General features: G+C 40.3%; 1 protein-coding gene across 1 annotated transcript in view; it reads left to right on the forward strand.

Annotated features, from left to right (window-relative positions):
* Window positions 1-20,423, forward strand: part of SEL1L2 (SEL1L2 adaptor subunit of SYVN1 ubiquitin ligase) — a 127,057-nt gene that overhangs the window by 29,913 nt on the left and 76,721 nt on the right. Inside the window, exon 3 of the mRNA XM_064372255.1 lies at window positions 2,555-2,610. Within this exon, the coding sequence (XP_064228325.1) occupies window positions 2,555-2,610 (56 nt within the window). The remainder of the gene's footprint in view (window positions 1-2,554; window positions 2,611-20,423) is intronic.

The raw sequence follows: 20,423 nt of genomic DNA on the forward strand, positions 1-20,423 counted from the left end.
TTGATCGTTGTCAATTTCCAATGGCCAGGCACTAGACTCCTCATCTTCAAGGCTCCTGTTTCTTTTGCAAAACTTCTTGAACCACCACTGTACTGTGTGTTGATTAGCAGTTCCTGGGCCAAATGTGGTGTTGATGTGGCAGGTTGTCTTTGCTGCTTTACGACCCATTTTGAACTCAAATAAGAAAATTACTCAAATTTGCTTTTTGTCTAACATCATTTCTGTAGTCTAAAATAAACATAAAATAAACAGCAAGTAATAAGCAAAAAACATAAAGTAAGAAATGTCCATTAAAATAATGTATAACATAGCCACATTTATTTAAGTAATGTATTCCAATATCAAATGGCAAATTCCAACAGGGCAAAAACTGCAATTACTTTTGCACTCACATGTAATATCCTGAAGGCATCTTAAATCCTTTAAAGAAGTAGGTTCCATATAATAATAACTATTTCATATACCTAACATTTATTAAAAACTATGTATTAAGTATTGTGCTAAATATATAAACTATCTTATTTAATTATCATAACAATGAAATAGATAAAAAATCAAGACTAGAATATAGGCCTGTTTGACCTAAAGGCCACCTGGTAGACCATGAGACTACATTGCCTCTGATGTTCAGTATTCACTGTCCCAAAATAATCACTTGACAAATGTGGGATAAAGTTTTATTTGTAATAACATTGAATATAACTTACTCATATCTTGAAACTAAGGAACAATCCTAATATATATAACAGTATCAGATATGTATCATCTTTAAAAGAATTTGGTATGCCTTAGTTATGTACTGCTCACCAGGCAATTTTTGAATATTTATTTATTTGTTTAAGACAGGGTCTCGCTCTGTCACCCAGGCTGGAGTGCAGTGGCACAATTTCCGCTCACTGCAGCCTTGACTTCCTGAGCTCAATGATCCTCCCACCTTAGCCTCCCGAGTAGCTTGGATTTCATGCTCACACCACTATGGCTGGCTAATTTTTGCATTTTTTGTAAAGTCAGCATCTCACCATGTTGTCCAGGCTGGTCTCAAAACTCCTGGGCTCAAGGGAGCTGGCCACCTCATCCTTCCAAAGTATTGGGTTTACAGGTGTGAGCCACCACACTCAGCTGAATTTTTATTTAGAATTTGCCAGTTATTTCTCTAATTTGACACAGGACTAAATATGAATCAATCTGGGACCAGTTCCTATAAGGTCTAGATTACAAAGGAAACAAAACAGACGTAGAATTGTGAGGCTGCTGCCAAGTACTAAAGTTCATCGGTAAGGAAAAGAATAAAACATCAAATTAATAAATACAATGAGCTGGGTGCAGTGGCTCATGCCTGTAATCCCAGAACTTTGTGAGGCTGAAGTGGGCAGATCACTTGAGGTCAGGAGTTCAAGACCAGCCTGGCCAACAGGGAAACAATTGCCTCTACTGAAAATACAAAAATTACCTGGGGGCAGTGGTGCATGTCAGCACTCTCAGCTACTTGGGAGTCTGAGGCATCACTTGAACATGGGAGACAGAGGTTGCAGTGAGCAAATGTTGTGCCACTGCACTCCAACCTGGGTGATAGAGTCAGACTCTGTGTCAAAACAAAAAAGAAGGTAGAAATAAATTAATTAATAAATACTATGTCAGAAATAACATTAGAAAATTTATGACCTGTTCTTAAAAGCTTTTGACTTTTTGGAAATACAAAATTTTGACTATTTCATATTGGTTCGTGGTCAAATTCTTCAGTCTTTTAAATGTGAACATATCACATATATGCATTTTTTTACTTCCCTAAACATATGATCATTTTTACGATGCATCAAATTAGTTTACAGCAATTGAAAATTTGTCAATACTAGTAATGTAGTAAAGTTGACACATCATGATGTGTTACCCTGTCATCTCACATTTTCAGACTTGTTTCTTTAAGTGAGTGCAGGAATTTTAAGCACTGTGCAAAAATAAAATATGCCAATGATTATGCATATATTCCATATGATATATATAGTATTTATTTAAAAAGATGTATTAAAATTGGTTCATTGAAAATTATTTTCTCAAATTTCAAAGCCTGATATAATTATCAGTCTACATTTCTCAGATGTTTGTATCATTCAATTAATTTTTAGTATCTCTCTGACATGTGGATGAGTCTATAAAAATATAAAAGGTTATATTTCCTCTTCTATGTTTTAATAGCTTCTATTTATAGATGGTATTTATTTATACAGATATGTTTAATGAAATACATTTCTAGCTCAGAAACTTTTCCACTATTGTAATTAGCTCTATTATTTATAGAACTCTTTCATCTTATTAACTCAATTTCAGAATACTTGATTAGAGTATATGGATTGTTTCTGGTGACAAGTTACAGCTTTACAAATTATTAGTGAAGAAATAATTTTTAACACATTTTTAGGAACTTTAAATTGTAAATTATTGTTATTCTTAGCATTCTAAAAGTTTCCTAGAAGTTTTTTAAACAAGAAATTGTATTCAGTGAAATTTCAAAAAGGAAATGTTTTTAAATTTTATAAAAATGTTTTGTATGTTGCAGCTATCAAAGCAGAAAAACATAATAAAAGACAAAAGGAAAGAAATGTCACCACACAGGTAAATATTTTGCTAAATCTTTATGCTTTTTAATAGAAAATTTAGACTATATGCACTATTTTTATTCAGGATACTCAGAATTACTTAAAGAGGTAATTATTAACTATTGTCTGTTATTTTTCTTAATTCTCAATCAATATTATTCTTTCATTAATTCAACAAACTTATCAACTGTGAGAAGATAAGACTGTCATCAGGCCTGAGTCTTCTAAGTTGTGGACTGTCTGATGTCATAAATATTAGGTTGGTGCAAAAGTAATCATGGTTTTTGCCATTGACAGTAATGGCAAAAACCTCGATTACTTTTGCAAAATATTAAGACACAAAGGGCAGAGAGCATCCTGGCTTATGAAGTTACAGATGCTTATTAAACTTTACCAACCTTATGATGTCTTTGCACATGTTGGAAGTAAAGGATTCAAATTTTCAATTTATTCTCAACCCAGCAACGATTTACTCCTATAAAATAAGTCATTTCAAATAAAGCAGTGACTTTCCATTTCACACTGAGTGAAACCCAATTACAATGGCTTGCTCATTGGGCTCCGTGGTGTGGCCCTAGTTTTTTTTCTCTATCAGCTCCTGCTACTATCTCCCCGACATCATTCCAGACACACTGGACTCCATGCTATTCCTCAGAAACCCCAGGCATGTTCCCCCATTCCTGTGCTCCCTACTTGGAAAGTCTTTGCACCCAGATATACATAGGGCTCCCTTCTTTCACCTTCATCTTTTCAGAGGGTCCTTCCCTGAACCTTCTCTAAATTTATAATCACTCTCTCTAAAATTGCAAATCCTGTCAAACACCTTCTTCTATCCCCCTTCCCTGCTGTATTTTTCTTCTCAAAATGATCACCATGCAATATACAGTATTTTATTATATTTGTTGTCACTCTCCCTCCACTAGAGTACAAACTCCATGAGAACAGGAGTTTTTGTTTATGGTGTTCATTGCTCTTATCCTCAGACACTATAGCAGTGCCTGGCACATAGCAGACACTCAATAAATGTTTATTGAATTAATGAGTAAAGCTTAAATCCAAATGGAGGAAGTAAACTGTGAGAAATATTGATGCAAATTTAAAACCCCTCTGTACGTTGCAACCTTTTCTAAACTCCTCTCAATATAGCTCCTCTCATCACTATAACTACCACATCCCACAATTAGCAGTGGGATTATTATTAGCAGAAATAGATGTGAGCTTCACCTAAATCTCAGTTTGTCTTCAGGCAAGTGGAGAATGAAGAAACATCCATTTCATCAGGTCATTTTGCTTTCTCTTGCCGGCTCTTGGCATCTTGCCAGTCAGTGCCTGCTGACTAACACAGGAAATGTCCTTTGGAATTCTCTTACTGCTTGAGAACAAGGATGCCACTCAGACCCATAAGTATCCACCCAATGCCTGGCATTAGCCTCCAGAGTAAAGATGAGAATGGACCCTTCCAACCTCGTAAAGCCTAGGACAAAAGAAAACTAAGAACTATTCTAAGATATTTCAGAATATTGGAAGGTAAAACACAACACAAAACAAAACAAAACACTACCTTTGTGTCAAAGATTAGGGGTAAATGTTCTAGGGTAGCCTGTTTGTAAATTGTATATCTTACTCGATTCCATTGGCCCAAGCACAGATGGCAGAAGTGAAAAGACCAAAGGCTGCAAATACCTCTACTGCAAGGTTTCCATAAATGCATGCTACACTACAACCAGAATAGAGTATCCTCAGCTCACTGAACTTACCAAAGTGTTTCATGACTCCTTGGCAATCAGCAGGATACTATTTGGCTGAAAGCACCCTCTCTCCATCTCTACCCCTAATGTAGGCTTGGCAAATTCTGGTTATCTTCCATAATAATTATCATTTACATTATAATTTTAAAAACACACTCACCTCACCTAAGTAGAGCTGCTCTTTCCATAGTTTTTCTCTCTTTCTGGCTTTACAACTCCACAACTTGCAAAAGAAAATTTGTTTAAAGTCATCTACTTCTCCATTCCCTGACAAAAACTTTTTGAAAACACACACACAGACATAGAAAAAAATGTTTAAGGATAATTTGTACTGTGTTAAGTATCTAATATTTTCAGGAGTTCTGTGTGCTATTTCCTTCCATGTTAAAGAATGATCCTGATTACAGAGGTAATAAACTCCCAGGTATTTAATATACTACCGCGAAGGAACTGAGGCCCCCTAAGGGAGCAACTCAAGTGTATGGCTGACAGATCACTATTGTAGGACTTTCTCCTTAGTTCAGCTAAAAACAGGGTCCTTGTCACATGACCATGAAAAATTAGGCTTGCAGACACTTTGAAGGGTGAGAAGGGCAGGGTTTATTGGGTGAAAAGGAAGAAAAGGGGGGAAATAGGGACTTTCAGCAAAGTGAGAGAGTGTGCTTTTTGCCAGTGGGCTCACAAATTAAATCCAGGTTACCAACCCTGGAATAGGAGAGGCCAGGCTCCTCCTCCCTGCAAACAGTAGGAACTTCCTGAGGCTCCACCCCATTCACCCAGTATGCAGCCCAGTTGGAGTTTCTCCAGGGACCCTTTTACACTTGACTGTCTCATTCCCCAATCTGCAGAATACATCTAACAGCTATTAGAATAAGGATAAGGACCAAGACCAATCTTAACTGCTTCCTGCTGACAGGAGGTGCTGTTCTGGGGAACGGCAGTTGGCGCTCCCTCAGAGGGTCCCGGCAGAAAGGGCTATCCTCCAAGGCTTCAGTTGCATGGCCATTTGGAGTTTGATGGCCAGAAGGTGAGAAGAGACAAACCAGGTTATTAGAAAACATGTATCAAAGTAAGACAAAAAAGATGCATAAGGACACAAAAAAATCCCAAGGCCTTTTACCAGTTTGCACAGGCAGACGGAGGCCAAAATCCTGACTGGTAAAAACAAAACAAAACAAAAAGCTTTTACCCTTTTGCCAGCATATCAAGTTTCTGGGTTCCCTTCTCCTGAGTCCAGTCCTAAGCTAACCAGTCTCAGGTTTGGGAAATTAACCGCCTCTTCGAGTTTGGAGGATGCATCTGACAGGAATATCCTGTAGTACAGAGACACAATTACCTATCAGTTAAGAGAGAACAGAGGAGGAGAAAAAGAAGGCTTTAAAAAAAAAGGAGTCCCGAGATTCAGGATGCATTCAAAAGGGGTACAGACTGAAAATGAATGGCTACCCATGTAGAAAGAGGGGAGCAGTGATATCTGGTTCCCTTCTCTTTTTAGCACATACCTGGAGGTATGTGAGGGAGAGAAGAAAGAGCATCCTTTTTCCCTCTTCTGTCCTTGCATCTTCAAGTCCCAGTGCCCTTGGCAAGTGCTACCCGTAAGTGCCAAAGTAGCTTGCACCCATAAAGCAGGGAGGGCCTAGATAATAGGAATTAGCTGCTCTCACCTATGTCTCTATCCCACCTGCCATCAGTAGCCTTGGAGTTCCCTAGACCTCATTTTTGCCATAGATTCTAACATGACCCTTTTCCATGAAATGAGAGGCGTGGCTTAATTGGCAGGAATTAGCCCTGCTTACCTGCACTGTCTTTTAACCTCTGTTGTTGTCTGCCTCTGGATTCCTTAAATCCAGTTTTCTTTCTTAGGGCTTTGACCTGAAGCTTGGAAGTGAGTTTAGGACAAAAATGTGTCTTGGGAGGGGTGCATGGACTCCTTATCAGAAACCAAATGCTGAGGTGAAGGTGTGAAATTGAATCCTCCTCCAACAAGGGAGAGAAAAGGATGTCTTGTGACATGCCCAGATAACTGGTGGCTATAGTTATGCTTGCTAAGATTTGAGTGCATGGTACTTGGCTTTGGTTAGCTCCCTTGGTCTTCCTTTCCCAAAAAGGAAACCTCTGCGTGATAAGCATCCTGTTTATTACCATCACCTGGCAGGATTTGCAGGATTTGCAGGATAATTGCTCAGAACTAGAATATTGATTCAGATTTTTACATTACCTTTTGTTCAATCTGAGCTGCAGCTAGAGATTACTCGTTGACAGGAACAATTAGGGTTAGTCTAAAAATATAAACAAAAATTTAAAAACAACTAATGAGTTTAAATTTAATGACAAATATATGATAAGTTTTAAAATATAATTTCTTTCTCTCCGGTCCTCATTTTTGTTAAAAAAAAATCATGATAGGACTGAGTTCTTTGCAAAATAGTCTTTAGTTTTATCTTTAGCCTGATTATTTGCATAAAGTGTAGCAAGAATAACTATTTCTACATAGGCCTTTCAGATTTGATGGAACTCTGTTCCACAAGGAATCTCAGATAAGACCTTTTAAATCTGAACCCCACCATGGGTTTGTATCCTCAAATACTTGTGAGTTGTGTGATCCTCTCCTCTTAAGGTCCCAAGATAAACTTGGGGCTCCTGGGCCTGTTAGAAAGTGACATTCTTTACTGACCACAGGTCAGGAACCCTCTACAGGAACTGCATAGATGAGGGTATGAGGCTAGTTTTTTTCTCAAAGGGGCTTTTATCAGCTCTGCAAGTCAAGCTTGGCTCCTTAAAGGGAAGCATATCCTTTCAGTCAAAGCCTTGACAAAACAACCAGTTTCTCCAAATGCATCCTGTTGCAAAAGAAAAGATTCTTATTGCTCTGATGCAAATAACTATATCGCCATAAGTTAAAAATACTCACAGATCATTTTCAAATTCTAGAGAAACTAGGCAGAGAGACAAAACATGCTCCAAATTTTGTTCACAGAAGTATACCTTACTCAATTATTAAAGGCCATAAATAGTTCAAAATAAGTTTTCTTGACCCTGAAAAACGAAACAAGCATTAGCAACAGCAAGCCTGTGGCTGGATCAGATGCACTGCAAGCAGCTTTTGTTTTGGGCCCCTGCCTCTGGATAAAAGGAATGAAGTGGTGCCCAGAAGCTTGGAGATAGCAGAAACTACAGAGCCCCATAGAGGGTGTCACAGACCTGGCTTGTGAGGCCCTAGGTCTGAGCTCCTGGAAGGCCTGCAGCTCTTCTTTTCTTCTCATTGCCTGAAGTGTGGGAGCATGTTTTAGCCCTGTTTGTGTTACAGCTCTTTCGGTCCCACCGTTTAGCTGGTCCCAAGTTCTTGTCTTGCATCTAGGAAGAATGAGGTACACAGACAACTGGAGGGTGAGCAAGGCAAATAGGTACTTCACTGAGTGACAGTGCAGTTTTCAGGAGGCCCAAAGTGGGTAGCACCTTTCTGTAAGCAGGTGGTCCTCATGAGTACAGCTCTCAGTGGAGAGAAAACTCAGAGTGAGTAGTTCCTATCCTCGGGCAGGTCATCCCATCGAGTCTGCAGCCATCAGCAGAGAGGAGACCTGGAATGGGTAGCTCCTATCTGCAGGCAGATCATCCTATCATCTCTGCAGCCCTCAATGGAGAGGAGATATGGAGTAGGCATCTCCTATGTGGAGTCAGGTTGTCTTGATGTCTGCCAAGTTTGGCTGAGTCCGGGGTTTTTATGGGTGCAGAAGAGACAACGTGCATGCTAATTGGTCCATGGGTGGGCCTGGGAAAAGCACCATAAGTTCTTACTCCTAGCCTCAGACTCCACCTGGAACTGACAGCCTGATCCCCAGGCTTCCTGGCTTGCAGGTGGGGTTTCACTGGGGACCTGTCCCTTTCCACCCAGGAGGCTGTCTGCCTCCTGCTGCCATCTGCATATCATCCATGGTGCCCAGGGTGTTCATGTGGAGTGGCACCTGCAGGCCTTCATTGAGCCACCCTCAGCACCCCCTCAGCCTCCCTCCCATGCTCGATGCCCAAAGTCCTGAGGGGACTGAGGCAGTGGGGGGCTGGCATGTCAGCACCAACCCAAGTGCACACAAACCAGCTGGATTGTAACAGTGCCCAAGCTTGGCCTCAACTTTGCTCCAAAATCAGAGCAGGTACCAGGCACTGGAAAGGCCAGGCAGTGGGAACAAGCACTTCTGAGCCTGCGGGGATGGGAGTGTTTCTCAGCCCCGAGAGCACAGGGATGCCTGGGTCTGCAGCCACAGCTGGGCGGCTACAGCTGCCCCCAGGAAGGTGGGGCTCCCACCTGGCAAACTCAGAATGGGGCATGGCTCCCTCCTGTTCCCAGCTTCCACTGGCTCCATGGAGCACGTAGCTCTGAGCGTGCGTCCTCTGCTGTTGCTGGCATTTCTGCAGTGGCTGCTCTAGGCAGGCCATCACCACCATCATTTCCATTTGTTAGTGTCTTCTTTAATTTCTTTCAGCAAGTTTTATAGTTTTTTGTTTTTGTTTTTGTTTTTTTGAGATGGAGTCTCACTTTGTCACCCAGGCTGGAGTGCAGTCGCATGATCTCGATTCACTGCAACCTCCACCTCCCTGGTTCAAGTGATTCTCCTCCCTCAGCCTCCCGATTAGCTGGGACTACAGGTGCTTGCCACCATGCCAACTAATTTTTTGTTTTTTTTAGTAGAGATGGGGTTTCCCCATGGTAGCCAGGATGGACTCAATCTCCTGACCTCATGATCTGCCTGCCTTGGCCTCCCAAAGTGCTGGAATTACAAATGTGAGCTATCACATCCAGCCTATAGTTTTTTTAATACAAGTCTTTTGTCATCTTGGCTAAGTTTCTTTATAAGTACTTTATTCTTTTTTATGCTATTTTAAATTGATTTTTTTTAAATTTTTTTATTTGCTTCTTTGTTTGTAGTATATAGAAACAACTGTTTTGTATTGATTTTGTATTCTGCAACTTTTTAAAAAACTTTGTTTAAATCTAGCAGTTTTTTTGTGTAGAATCTCTAGAGATTTCTACATATGAGATTATATCTTCTGTGAACAGATAATTTTATTTCTTTCTTTCCAATCTGGATAACTTATTTATTTTATAACTTTTCCCTAGTTAAATTTATTTCCCAATTGCTCTGGCTAGGGCTTTCAGTACTTTGTTGAATGAAAGCAGTATCAGTGGGTATCCTTGCTTTGCACCTGATCTCATAGGAAAAGCTTTCAGTCTTTAACAATTAAGTATGATATTAGCTACTGAGTATGTAACCCTTCATATATGGTATTTATTTATCACATTGAGGTAATTTTCTTCTATTCTTTGTTGAATGCTTTTTATCACAAAAATATGTCAAATTTTGTCAAATTCTTTTTCTGCATCAATTGAGATAATCATGTGTTTATGTCCTCCTTTATTTTGTTAATGTGACATATTACATAATTTCATGTGTGGAACCATCCTTGCATATCAGAAAAAAATCCCACTTGGCCATGGTATGTAATTTTTTTTTTTTGAGACAGAGTCTCGCTTTGTCGCCAGGCGCCAGGCTGGAGTGCAGTGGTGCGATCTCAGCTCGCTGCAACCTCTGCCTCCCGGGTTCAAGCAGTTCTCCTGCCTCAGCCTTCTGAGTAGCTAGAACTACTGGCATGCGCCACTACGTCTAGCTAATTTTTGTATTTTAGTAGAGACGGGTTTTACTTTGTTGGCCAGGATGGTCTCGTTCTCTTGACCTCGTGATCCGCTCGCCTTGGCCTCCCAAAGTGCTGGGATTACAGATGTGAGACACCGCACCCAGCCCAGTATGTAATTTTTTAATATGCTGCTGAATTCAATTTCCTAGTGTTTTGAAGATTTTTGCCTCAGTGTTTATCAGAGACATTGGTCTGTATTTTTCTTTCCTGGTAGTGTCCTTGTCTAGCTTTGGTATTAGGGTAATGCTGACCTAATAGAATAAGTTTGAAAGTATTCCCTCCCCTGCAATTTTTTGGAAGAGTGTGAGGCAGAATTCAAAGTCTTAAAAAACTTCTAGAAATGTAAACATATATCTATGTAAATAGTGTAATAATATAAAATAATGTCAAATGTAGAAGAGAGCGAGAAAGGGAGGGAGAAACATACACACAGACACACCCCTCATGTGTTATAGAATACCCCAGTAGAGATTGAGGAAATACATTGTGTTCATTAATATGTATGCAGCAAAACATAAGAATATCACTCTAAAAGGGATAAAGAACAGAAATAACCTAAAATAAGGTCAGGTCAAGTTTTCACAGCAACTGATTTTGAGCACCAAACTAATGAAAAAGCTTTCAGTGTTCAGATCTGTTTTTTAGATTTGGAAACTGCAGATAACATTGCAGGTGCTGTGAAATCACTTCCTCATATAGATCTTTCATTTAGTTACTCCCCTTGCACTCCATTTCATTTGAAATGTAGTTCTCCATCTACTCAATTCCTGGGTAGCTGAACATGGCTGGGAATAAACAGAATCAGGCAACCAGTCTCATTTTAATTTTATGGCCACAGCCCAAGAAGGCCTTCAGTGTTTCCTAGCAAACTTGAACATCTCCCTAGTCAAATGTATTATTTTACATCTAGGATCACTGTTTCATACCTTCTCCCTTCTCAAAATTCCAACATATCTCACCTGATGACATTTCTGGGTTTTGTTTATTCTCTAGTTTCAGAAAACCATCCTCCTAATGCATTAAGCAAAATGCTTTGAATTGTTCACACTGAAAAAAAGGAAACAGATTGAAGAGCAATTCTATATCCACCCATCAACAACTCTATCAACCTACCAGCAGCTATAACCTGCACTGCCTCAACCTCAGACACAAACTACTTTAGGCACCTATTTACTGCGGTGTGTAAAATGGATCTGAGACTTGACATGTTGACTATTGAACACTTGATTTTTCTCAACTCCAAACCAGTTCCTCTCCTGTTGTCTCCTATGCCAGTAAATGGCTCCTTCATCTACCAGGTGCTTAGAATAAGAATCTTAAGCTCACCCTCTGCTTCTTTCTCTCATACCCAACATACCAATTATCTTGGTCATTAAAATATCCAGAATCCAGTCCCTTTTAACTACTCCACTGCCAGCCACCAGCTCACCCATCTGGACTCTTTGGTAGCCAATTCCCTGATCTCCTGCATTTTTGTTCTATTGCAGCCTATTCACCTCACAGTATGTATTCCATTACACTTAAGACAAAATCCAAACTCTTCATCACGTCCCACGGGCCTTACATGACCTGGTTTGCTCTTTCTCTGAGCTCTAACCATTCTCCCCATTACTCACCTTATTCCAGTTACGTTGGCCTCTATGCTATCTCTGGAGTACCCAAGTCTATCTACCTCAGGGCCTTTGTACTGATAGTAACAGAAGCCAGACAAATTCCTAGGCAGACAGGGACAGGTCCCCGGTGAAACCTGACCTTCAAGCCAAAGAGAGTTTAAAGCCTGAAAACCAAGCTGCCGATTCTTGATGGAGTCCACCACCAGAATGAGAACTTCCATCCCTATCTTACTCTCTCTCTCTGTCAATTGGTTTCTTCTGGATGATGCCTTTTAACCAATCGAATGGTGCTTTTTTCAAGCCCACCTATGGACCAATCAGCATGCACTCCCCCATCCTAAGCCCATAAAAAAATTGGTGAATTTAGACCAGGAGCGGTGGCTCATGCCTGTAATCCCAGGACTTTGGGAGGCCGAGGCGGGCGGGTCATGAGGTTGGGAGGTTCAGACCATCCTGGCTAACACGGTGAAACCCCGTCTCTACTAAAAATACAAAAAATTAGCCGGGCGTTGTGGCAGGTGCCTGTAGTCCCAGCTACTCAGGAAGCTGAGGCAGGAGAATTGCTTGGACCCGGGAGGCGGAGGTTGCAGTAAGCCGAGATCATGCCACTGCACTCCAGCCTGGGTGACAGTGAGATTTTGTCTCAAAAAAATAAAAAATTGGTGAATTATGTTTTGTCACCAATCTAAAATAGCACATCCCTCATTTCCTAACTCCTCTCCCAGACTACTGGGTCTTCATCTGCTTTTAACTGCATGGAATCATGTGTTCTACATACTTGCTCATTACTTGACTCCCCACTTGATTCCTCCAGTGGAAACTGAACTCCAAGAGTACAGGCTCTTTACTTTTTTGTATAGTTCTCAAAGATCTAAGTATCTCTTGATTAGTCACTAAAATTTAGTAAGTGCTTGCTAAATATTTGTGAGAATGAATGTCATTTAGCAATCTGTATCAAGGAATGAACAGAAACTATCAGTAGCCCTAGTAAAATTAAGAGAAAAGAAGTGCTGAAAGTAATGAAAAAAAACCTGAATTCTTTTGATAATTCATGTATTCGCTGTACCATGAAGAGTTGACATGGCTATATGTTTACTCATAATTTTCTGCTTCTTGCATGTAAATACGGAATATAAATACAGACTCCAGGATATATTAGTTGTTAATGTTCTCTGAATTTCAGACAGCATTTAGCAATTAATATAAATTTTATGTTAACACTGTATTATTAATATCACTCATGTCACTTTTTTCCATTTTACTTTCTACTTCACCTTTTCCCTGTATTTCACAATTTACCCTTAGGTAGCTGTCTACTATTCTTATTTATTGACATTAGAAGGTGGATCTGCAAATACACAATAAAATAATAAGCAATGGCTTTGCCAAGAGAGAGAAATATTTTTACTGATAATTTGCTGAAGTAACTGAATGAGTTGCTTCTTCTCTACAAGGAATAGTTATTCTTTTAACTTAGGGGTGGTTATTGCATCTAACATATTTGCTTTGTTTTAAAAAATCTTAGATGTGTTAGAAAAATGTATCCTAAGATTGTTTCATATTCTTAATTGAAAAGCGTAGGAAAAAATAAAAGACATCAAGTCCATTAACAAAAACAGCTTTGCTTCAATGTAAATATCTCATAAATAAAATCTTATTTTGAGAGAGGAAAAACTATTAAAACAGTTGATTTTAACGTTTAAAATTGCCAGCCCCCATTTTTTTCAAACATACATGCATTTATTTAAAACCTAGAAAGCAAATAATCTGACATATTTTAAATTGCTGATGGAAAACCATAATTAAAACATTTGCTTCTATGTGAGTCTTTGCTATATATATATATATATATCTTCACTGTGTTATGACTGATGTTAAATTTTTGCATTATTTAATGCTGAACTTCAATTTCACTCTCATGTGCTGACAACCTTCTTCCACTATTACCTAGGGCAGGGGTTCTTAAACTTTAGCATGCATCAGAATCACCTGGAGGACTTGTTAAATCACAGATTGCTGGACTTCACTCCTAGAGTTTCTGGTTCTTAAGACTTCAGGTGGAGCAGATCATTTGCACATCTAACAGATTTCAGGGACCATACTTTCAGAACCAATGACCTAGGAAAATCTTACTTTCTTACAGAAAAACTCATTTACTTTGTTTTTCACTTCTTCTTGGCTTTCATCATAACCTGGCTTTTCTCTTATGATGTCTGGGGCACTAGTGTTCATACTCTTTGGAAATATAGTGGTTTAAACATAGTATATGGAATCTGTATCTATACATAGTGGGAAAAGTAGAAATTCATTTCTCCCTTTTGTCGAAGCAATGGCAGCAGCCTGTGTTCTCTGCCACATTATAGCTTGATAGCACCTCATTCATTTACCTAGACAAGGCCCACTGGTGAGGAGGTGACCAGCTACTTTTGGTTTGCCACTCCTCTTGTCCTCACTGATGCCTTGTATAAGCTCTTACTTTTCATTTGCTCTTTTTCCCAAGACCTTTTTCAGCAGAATTTAAAGTATTACACAGTGCCAAAGAACAGTGTCTCTTTAGGGGGATATGAGCCAGGAAAGAAAAAGTGACATAGATCGTTAAGGAAAACAAGAAATTTTTTTTTTTTTTTTTTTTTTTTTTGAGACAGAGTCTTGCTCTGTCACCCAAGCTAGAGTGCAGTGGCTCTATCTCAGCTCACTGCAACCTCCGCCTCCCAAGTTCAAGCGATTCTCCTGCCTCAGCCTCCTGAGCAGCTGGGACTACAGGTGCGTGCCACCACACCCAGCTAATTTTTGTATTTTTAGTAGAGACAGGGTTTCACCATATTGGCCAGGCTGGTCTTGAACTCCTGACCTCGTGATCCACCTGCCTCGGCCTCCCAAAGTACTGGGATTACAGGCGTGCACCACTACACCCAGCTAATTTTTGTATTTTTTAGTAGAGATGGGGTTTTGCCATGTTGGCCAGGCTGGTCTTGAACTCCTGACCTCAGGTGATTCACCCACTTCGTCCTCCCAAAGTACTGGGATTACAGGCATGAGCCACCATGTCCAGCCCCTGCTCCCACTCTTAATTCTCTATAATCTGTTCCTCACATGCCAGCCAGAATGGTCTTTTCTTCTAAAACATCAATCAGAGCTTGTCACCTAGGACCACAATATCTTCCTCTTGTCCTTCAGAGAAAATACCACCTCCTTACCATGTCCCTGTATGATATCACCCTCTACTTCTCTCTATGTCTTTCTCTTTGATAATTCTCCCCTTGGTTCACCCTCCTTCAGCTGCTTGGGTCTTATTTCCATTCCTGGAACATACAAATTTGTTCCCACTTTAGGGCATTGGTACTTGCTGTTCTTTCTGCCTGGAATGCTCCGCCTCCATATCTTCGCAGTACTGCTTGTTTGTCATTAAATTCTTGGCTCCAAAGTCACCTCTTCTGTAAAACATTTTTGGGCACCCAATCAAAATTATGCACCATCCCCTCTTCACCCCATATTTCACTTTTTACATTTTCTTGCTTTATTCTCTTCATAGCATGTATTGATATCCGATACTAATTTGTTCATTTATTTGCTTACTATTTCTTACAGACAAATGGGAGCTCCATACGATCAGAAAATGCTTCTGTCTTATCTGTCACTCTGTCTTCAGTTCCTAGTGAATATCTAGCATAAATGTATTGAATGAATGAAACAGTGCTTTTTATATAACTCTTAAAGAATAGGGATGTTGGCTGGGCATGGTGGCTCATGCCTGTAATCCCAGCACTTTGGGAAGCTGAGGTGAGCAGATCACCTGAGGCCAGGAGTTGAGACCAGCCTAGCAAACATGATGAAACCCCATCTCTACTAAAAAAACAAAAAATTAGCCAGGTGTGGTGACAGGTACCTGTAATCCCAGCTACTCGGGAGACTGAGGCAGGAGGATTGCTTGAGCCAGGCAGGCAGAGTCTGCAGTGAGACAAGATGGCGCCACTACTCAGCCTGGGCAACAAGAGCAAAACTCCATCTCAAAAAATAAATAGGCTGGGAGCAGTGGCTCACACCTGTAATCCCAGCATTTTGGGAGTCCGAGGCGGGTGGATCACAAGGTCAAGAGATCAAGACCATCCTGACCAACATGGCGAAATCCCATCTCTACTAAAAATACAAAAATTGGCTGGGTGTGGTGGTGGGCAACTGTAGTCCCAGCTATTTGGGAGGCTGAGGCAGGAGAATCACTTGAACCTGGGAGGTGGAGGTTGCAGTAAGCCGAGATCGTACCACTGCACTCCAGACTGGTGACAGAGTGAGACTCTGCCTCAAAAAATAAATAAATAAATAATAAGAATAAGGGCGTTTCATTTACTTGATTATTTTAGGCCTATTACCTCTCAAAAAACTATTTGAGGAGGCTATTAAAATAGTCCCATTAGCATCAGTCACGTTGCTGCTATTGAAATTCTATTAAAGAATAAGTGTGGAATTTGGGGGCTAAAATATTTATCATCATATACAGCCCAGGCAGCCACAGGGGCTAGGAGATACTAAAATTGCTGTTCGGTGCCTTTGAATGAAATTAGTCCAGAAAATGTATAACATATAAGTATTTTCTACTAGTAAAACATTTTAAAGATATTCTGCTTGAGATTAAAAACACTATATTTCAATAAAATGAACGATATTTACTGATTTCTGAGACTCAGAACACCTTTGTTTACTGACAAACAGAGCAAATTAAATAGCCAGAGGACCCAGATTCTAGTAGTTTAGAACCTGAAACAGAAAAACAGAAAAATGTATTTAGACAGAAAATATATACGGTTAATATAACAGCAGTTAATATTTATTGACTGCTTGCAGTGTCCAAGGCTCTTTGCAAGTATTAACTCATTTGATCCTCAAAAAAACTCAATGACATAGGCAATTTATTACCCCTATTTTATAGAGGGGTAAACTGAGTCACAGAGAGGTTAATTTGCTTACAGTTAGACACAGCTAATAAGTGGTAAACAGAAAATATGATGTGAGGAATGTCAGTTAAAGTTTTACAATCTATAACAATTATTTTGAGATGTGAGCAATTGGGATGGATGATTGTGAATAAGATATCTGTTTATATGCTAAATGTACTTAAAGTTTCTTGTGTTTAAAAAGTTAAATTGTGTGTTGTTTTCAGAATAAAACTAATTTTCATCCAAACAAAACAGTGTAAAAACCCTTAAGACAAATGTCTAGCCTCAGCAGACTGACAGAGTCTTTTAAATCAGAAATTATTAAAAAAAGTTTTCTGGGCCAGGTGTGAAGGTGCATGCCTGCAATCCCAGCACTTTGGAAGGCTGATGCAGGCGGATCACAAGTTCAGGCTCCTACCCTGTGTAAGGCCTGATTTCCCCGTGGTTTCACCCACTTCCCTCAGTGCACATGTCAGGCTCCAGTCCCTCATCTGATATAAACACTTGTGGGGAGAGTTGGAAATTCTCCGACAACCCCTTTATATCTCCCCAGGCATTTGGCTGTCTTATTACTGCTAACCAAGAAGAAAAGAAACTACAAGTTCAGAGAAAGGGCCATCACTGTGGGTCACAATGATACTGACAGGTCTTGGGGAGAAAGATTCTCAGTTGGGCCTTGAAGCAGGAGTAATATTGGAGATAACAGAAAAGAAGAGACAATGAAAACTGTTTAAGTAAAAACAAGGAAGTAGGAAAGAACCTATTCTATCTGTGGAACAGCAAGTAGAAGAGTTTGGCTGTCATGAATGTTTGCGTAGGTGAGGTAGTAGTAAGAAACGAGTTCACTATGACATTTTTAGGTCAGATGCTGAGGAATCTTAGATTTTGTGCCAAGTGGTTTGATTTTATCCTGCTGTTCTTGAGAACTGAAGGCTTGAGTTGGGCAGTGGTATGTTCAAAGGCATGCTTGAGAAAAACATATCCAGCGTGAATCTGTAACCACTCGATGGGTTCATCTTGCCTTCTGCCCAGATAGAGCCAATATATCAAGACAGGGGAATTGCAATAGAAAAAGGGTTTAATTCACATAGAACCGGCTAAATGGGAAACCGGAGTTTTACTATTACTCACATCAACCTCCCTGAAAATTCCAGGGCTAGGGTTTTTTAAGGATAGTTTGGTGGGCAGGAGGGTAGGGAATGGGTACTGCTGATTGGTTGGAGATGCAATCATCTGGGTGTGGAAAACAGTCTCTGTGCACTGAATCCACTTCTGGATGGGGACCACAGAGGAGTCATTGGTCTAGGTGGGCCTCAAAAGACATCTCAAAAGGTCAATCTTACGTTATACAACAGTGATGTTATTTACAGGAGTCATTGGGGAAGTTGCAAATCTTGTGACCGCTAGAATAGTGGCTGGTAATCATTGAACTATGCCTTCATCTTAGCAGAATTCAGGCCCCTGTCATCCTCCTAACCTGGTGGGCTTTTATTAGTTTTATGAAGGTGGTTTAGTTTTGGGGAAAGGCTACTATCATTTAAACTATAAACTAAATTTCTCCCAAAGTTAGCTTGGCCCACACCCAGGAAAGACCAAAGGCAGTTTGGAGGTTACAGGTAAGATGGAGTTGGGTTAGGTCAGCTCTCTTTCACTGTCATAATTTTGGCAAAGGCTATTTCAAATCTCCAAGATACAGGGAAGTGAAGAGGCAAAAGGGCAAGTGAAGATATGAGACTATCAAAACACAGCTTCTTTCTCTGATGAAGAGCTATAGCTAGTCTATAGATGGGCCCAGGAGAGTTTACAACATGCTTTTATTGCATTTGCTGTTTAAAAATTAAAATTCACACAATAAACCCCTCAACAGAAAATCTTGTCAGCAATGTTTCCGGAATATCTCCAGAAACCAACCACAAGCACTATCACCGTCTTCTTTCTTCACTGTCATCATCAACTCTCAAGTGGGTTATTTCAATTGGCTTCTTTTCCCCACTCCTTCTCTAAGATATTATATTCTCCACACATGAGCCAGAATGATGCTTCTGAAATTTAAGTTAGGCAATATCACTCCTCTGCTTGGGACCCTCCACAGGGCTCCCGTTCACACAGACCACGACTCCCAATCCTGAGCCTGACCTCAGCGCTGCCTCTGTGCCTCGTTATTCCCCACTCTCCCCACCCCACTCACTGTGCTCCAGTTACCCTGTCTTCCTTGCACACCTGTGTGCTCCTGCTTCAGCACCTTTGCATTTGCCATTTCCTCTGCCAGAACTCCCTTCCTAAGGTTATTTGCATGGCTAATTCCCTCCCTTTCCACAGGGTTGTACTCAGATGTGATCAGAGAACTTCTCCCTAACTACCCTGTATCAAATAACGGCAACTTTTATCACTTCCCTCCCCTTTCCCTTTTTAAAAACAACCTCCTTTTATCAATTATTATCTTCCCTGGCAGAAAATCGGCTGCAAGATGGCAGATACTTTGTTGGTTGGTTGGTTGGTTTATGGCTGTATCCCTAGTTCTGAGAGCAGGGTCTGAGAGTGATGCTCCATAAATGCTTGTTATTAAAGTATTTAATCTCTGGATGCCTTGGAGAGTCAGAGAAACCCTCCCTGTCTTCCAAGGCCCTCTAATACTTGGTCTCGCTGGCTGTGTTCTGCTGTTGTTCTAGGTGAGAGAGAAACCCAAAGTTAAGAAACACTGACCCCTGTAAAAGAAGGCAGTAGACACATCAGACAATCACAGGCATTTGCCAAATTTGTACTGCCTCCCAACTTAGATGCTAGTTATTGTTGAATTGAAAAGTTAAATGCCATTGTTTAAATGGCAATAACATATGATAATCCCACTATACCAGAGAATGAAGGATGCTCATCAAAGTCCATGTTCTCTTCTTCCAGATACCTCAATAGATTATGCTTCTCAGCCCCCCTGCAGTTAGGTGGGGCTAATAGAAAGTGGCTGAAAGTGGGAAATGCAAATCAAAACCATAATGCCATACCACCTTACTCCTGCAAGAATGGCCATAATAAAAAAATTAAAAAATAATAGATGTTGGCATACATGTGGTGAAAAGTGAACACTTCTACACTGCTGTGGGGATGTAAACTGGAACAACCACTATAGAAAATAGTGTGAAGATTCCTTAAAACACTAAAAGTAAAACTACCATTTGATCCAGCAGTCCCACTACTGGGTGACTACCCAGAGGAAAAGCAGTCATTATACGAAAAAGGTACTTGCACATACATGTTTATAACAGCACAGTTCACAACTGCAAAAATATGGAGGCTGGGCGTGGTGGCTCACACCTGTCATCCCAACATTTTGGAAGGCCGAGGCAGGTGAATCACTTGTGGTCAGGAGTTCGAGACCAGCTTGGCCAACATGGTGAAACCCCGTCTCTAGTAAAAATACAAAAATTAGCCTGTAGTGGTGTCAGGCACCAGTAATCCTACCTACTTGGGAGGCTGAGGCAGGAAAATCGCTTGAACCCAGGAGGTGGAGGTTGCAGTGAGCTGAGATCATGCCACTGCACTCCAGTCTGGGCAACAAGAGTGAAACTCCTTCTCAAAAAAAAAAAAAATGCCCATCAATCAATGAGTGGATAAAGAAACTGTAGTATATATATACGATGGAATACAACTCAGCCATAAAAAGGAATGAACTAAAGGCATTCACAGCAACTTGGATGGGATTGGAGAATATTATTCTAAGTGAAGTAACTCAGGAATGGAAAACCAAACATTGGAAGTTCTTACTCATAAGTGAGAGCTAAGCTATGAGGATGCAAAGGCATAAGAATGATATGATAGACTTTGGGGACTCAGGGGGAAAGAGTGGGAAGAGGG

This window comes from Aotus nancymaae, unplaced genomic scaffold (assembly GCF_030222135.1).
Source record: "Aotus nancymaae isolate 86718 unplaced genomic scaffold, 86718_ANA_hifiasm-v0.15.2.pri h1tg000001l, whole genome shotgun sequence".
NCBI lineage: Eukaryota > Metazoa > Chordata > Mammalia > Primates > Aotidae > Aotus > Aotus nancymaae.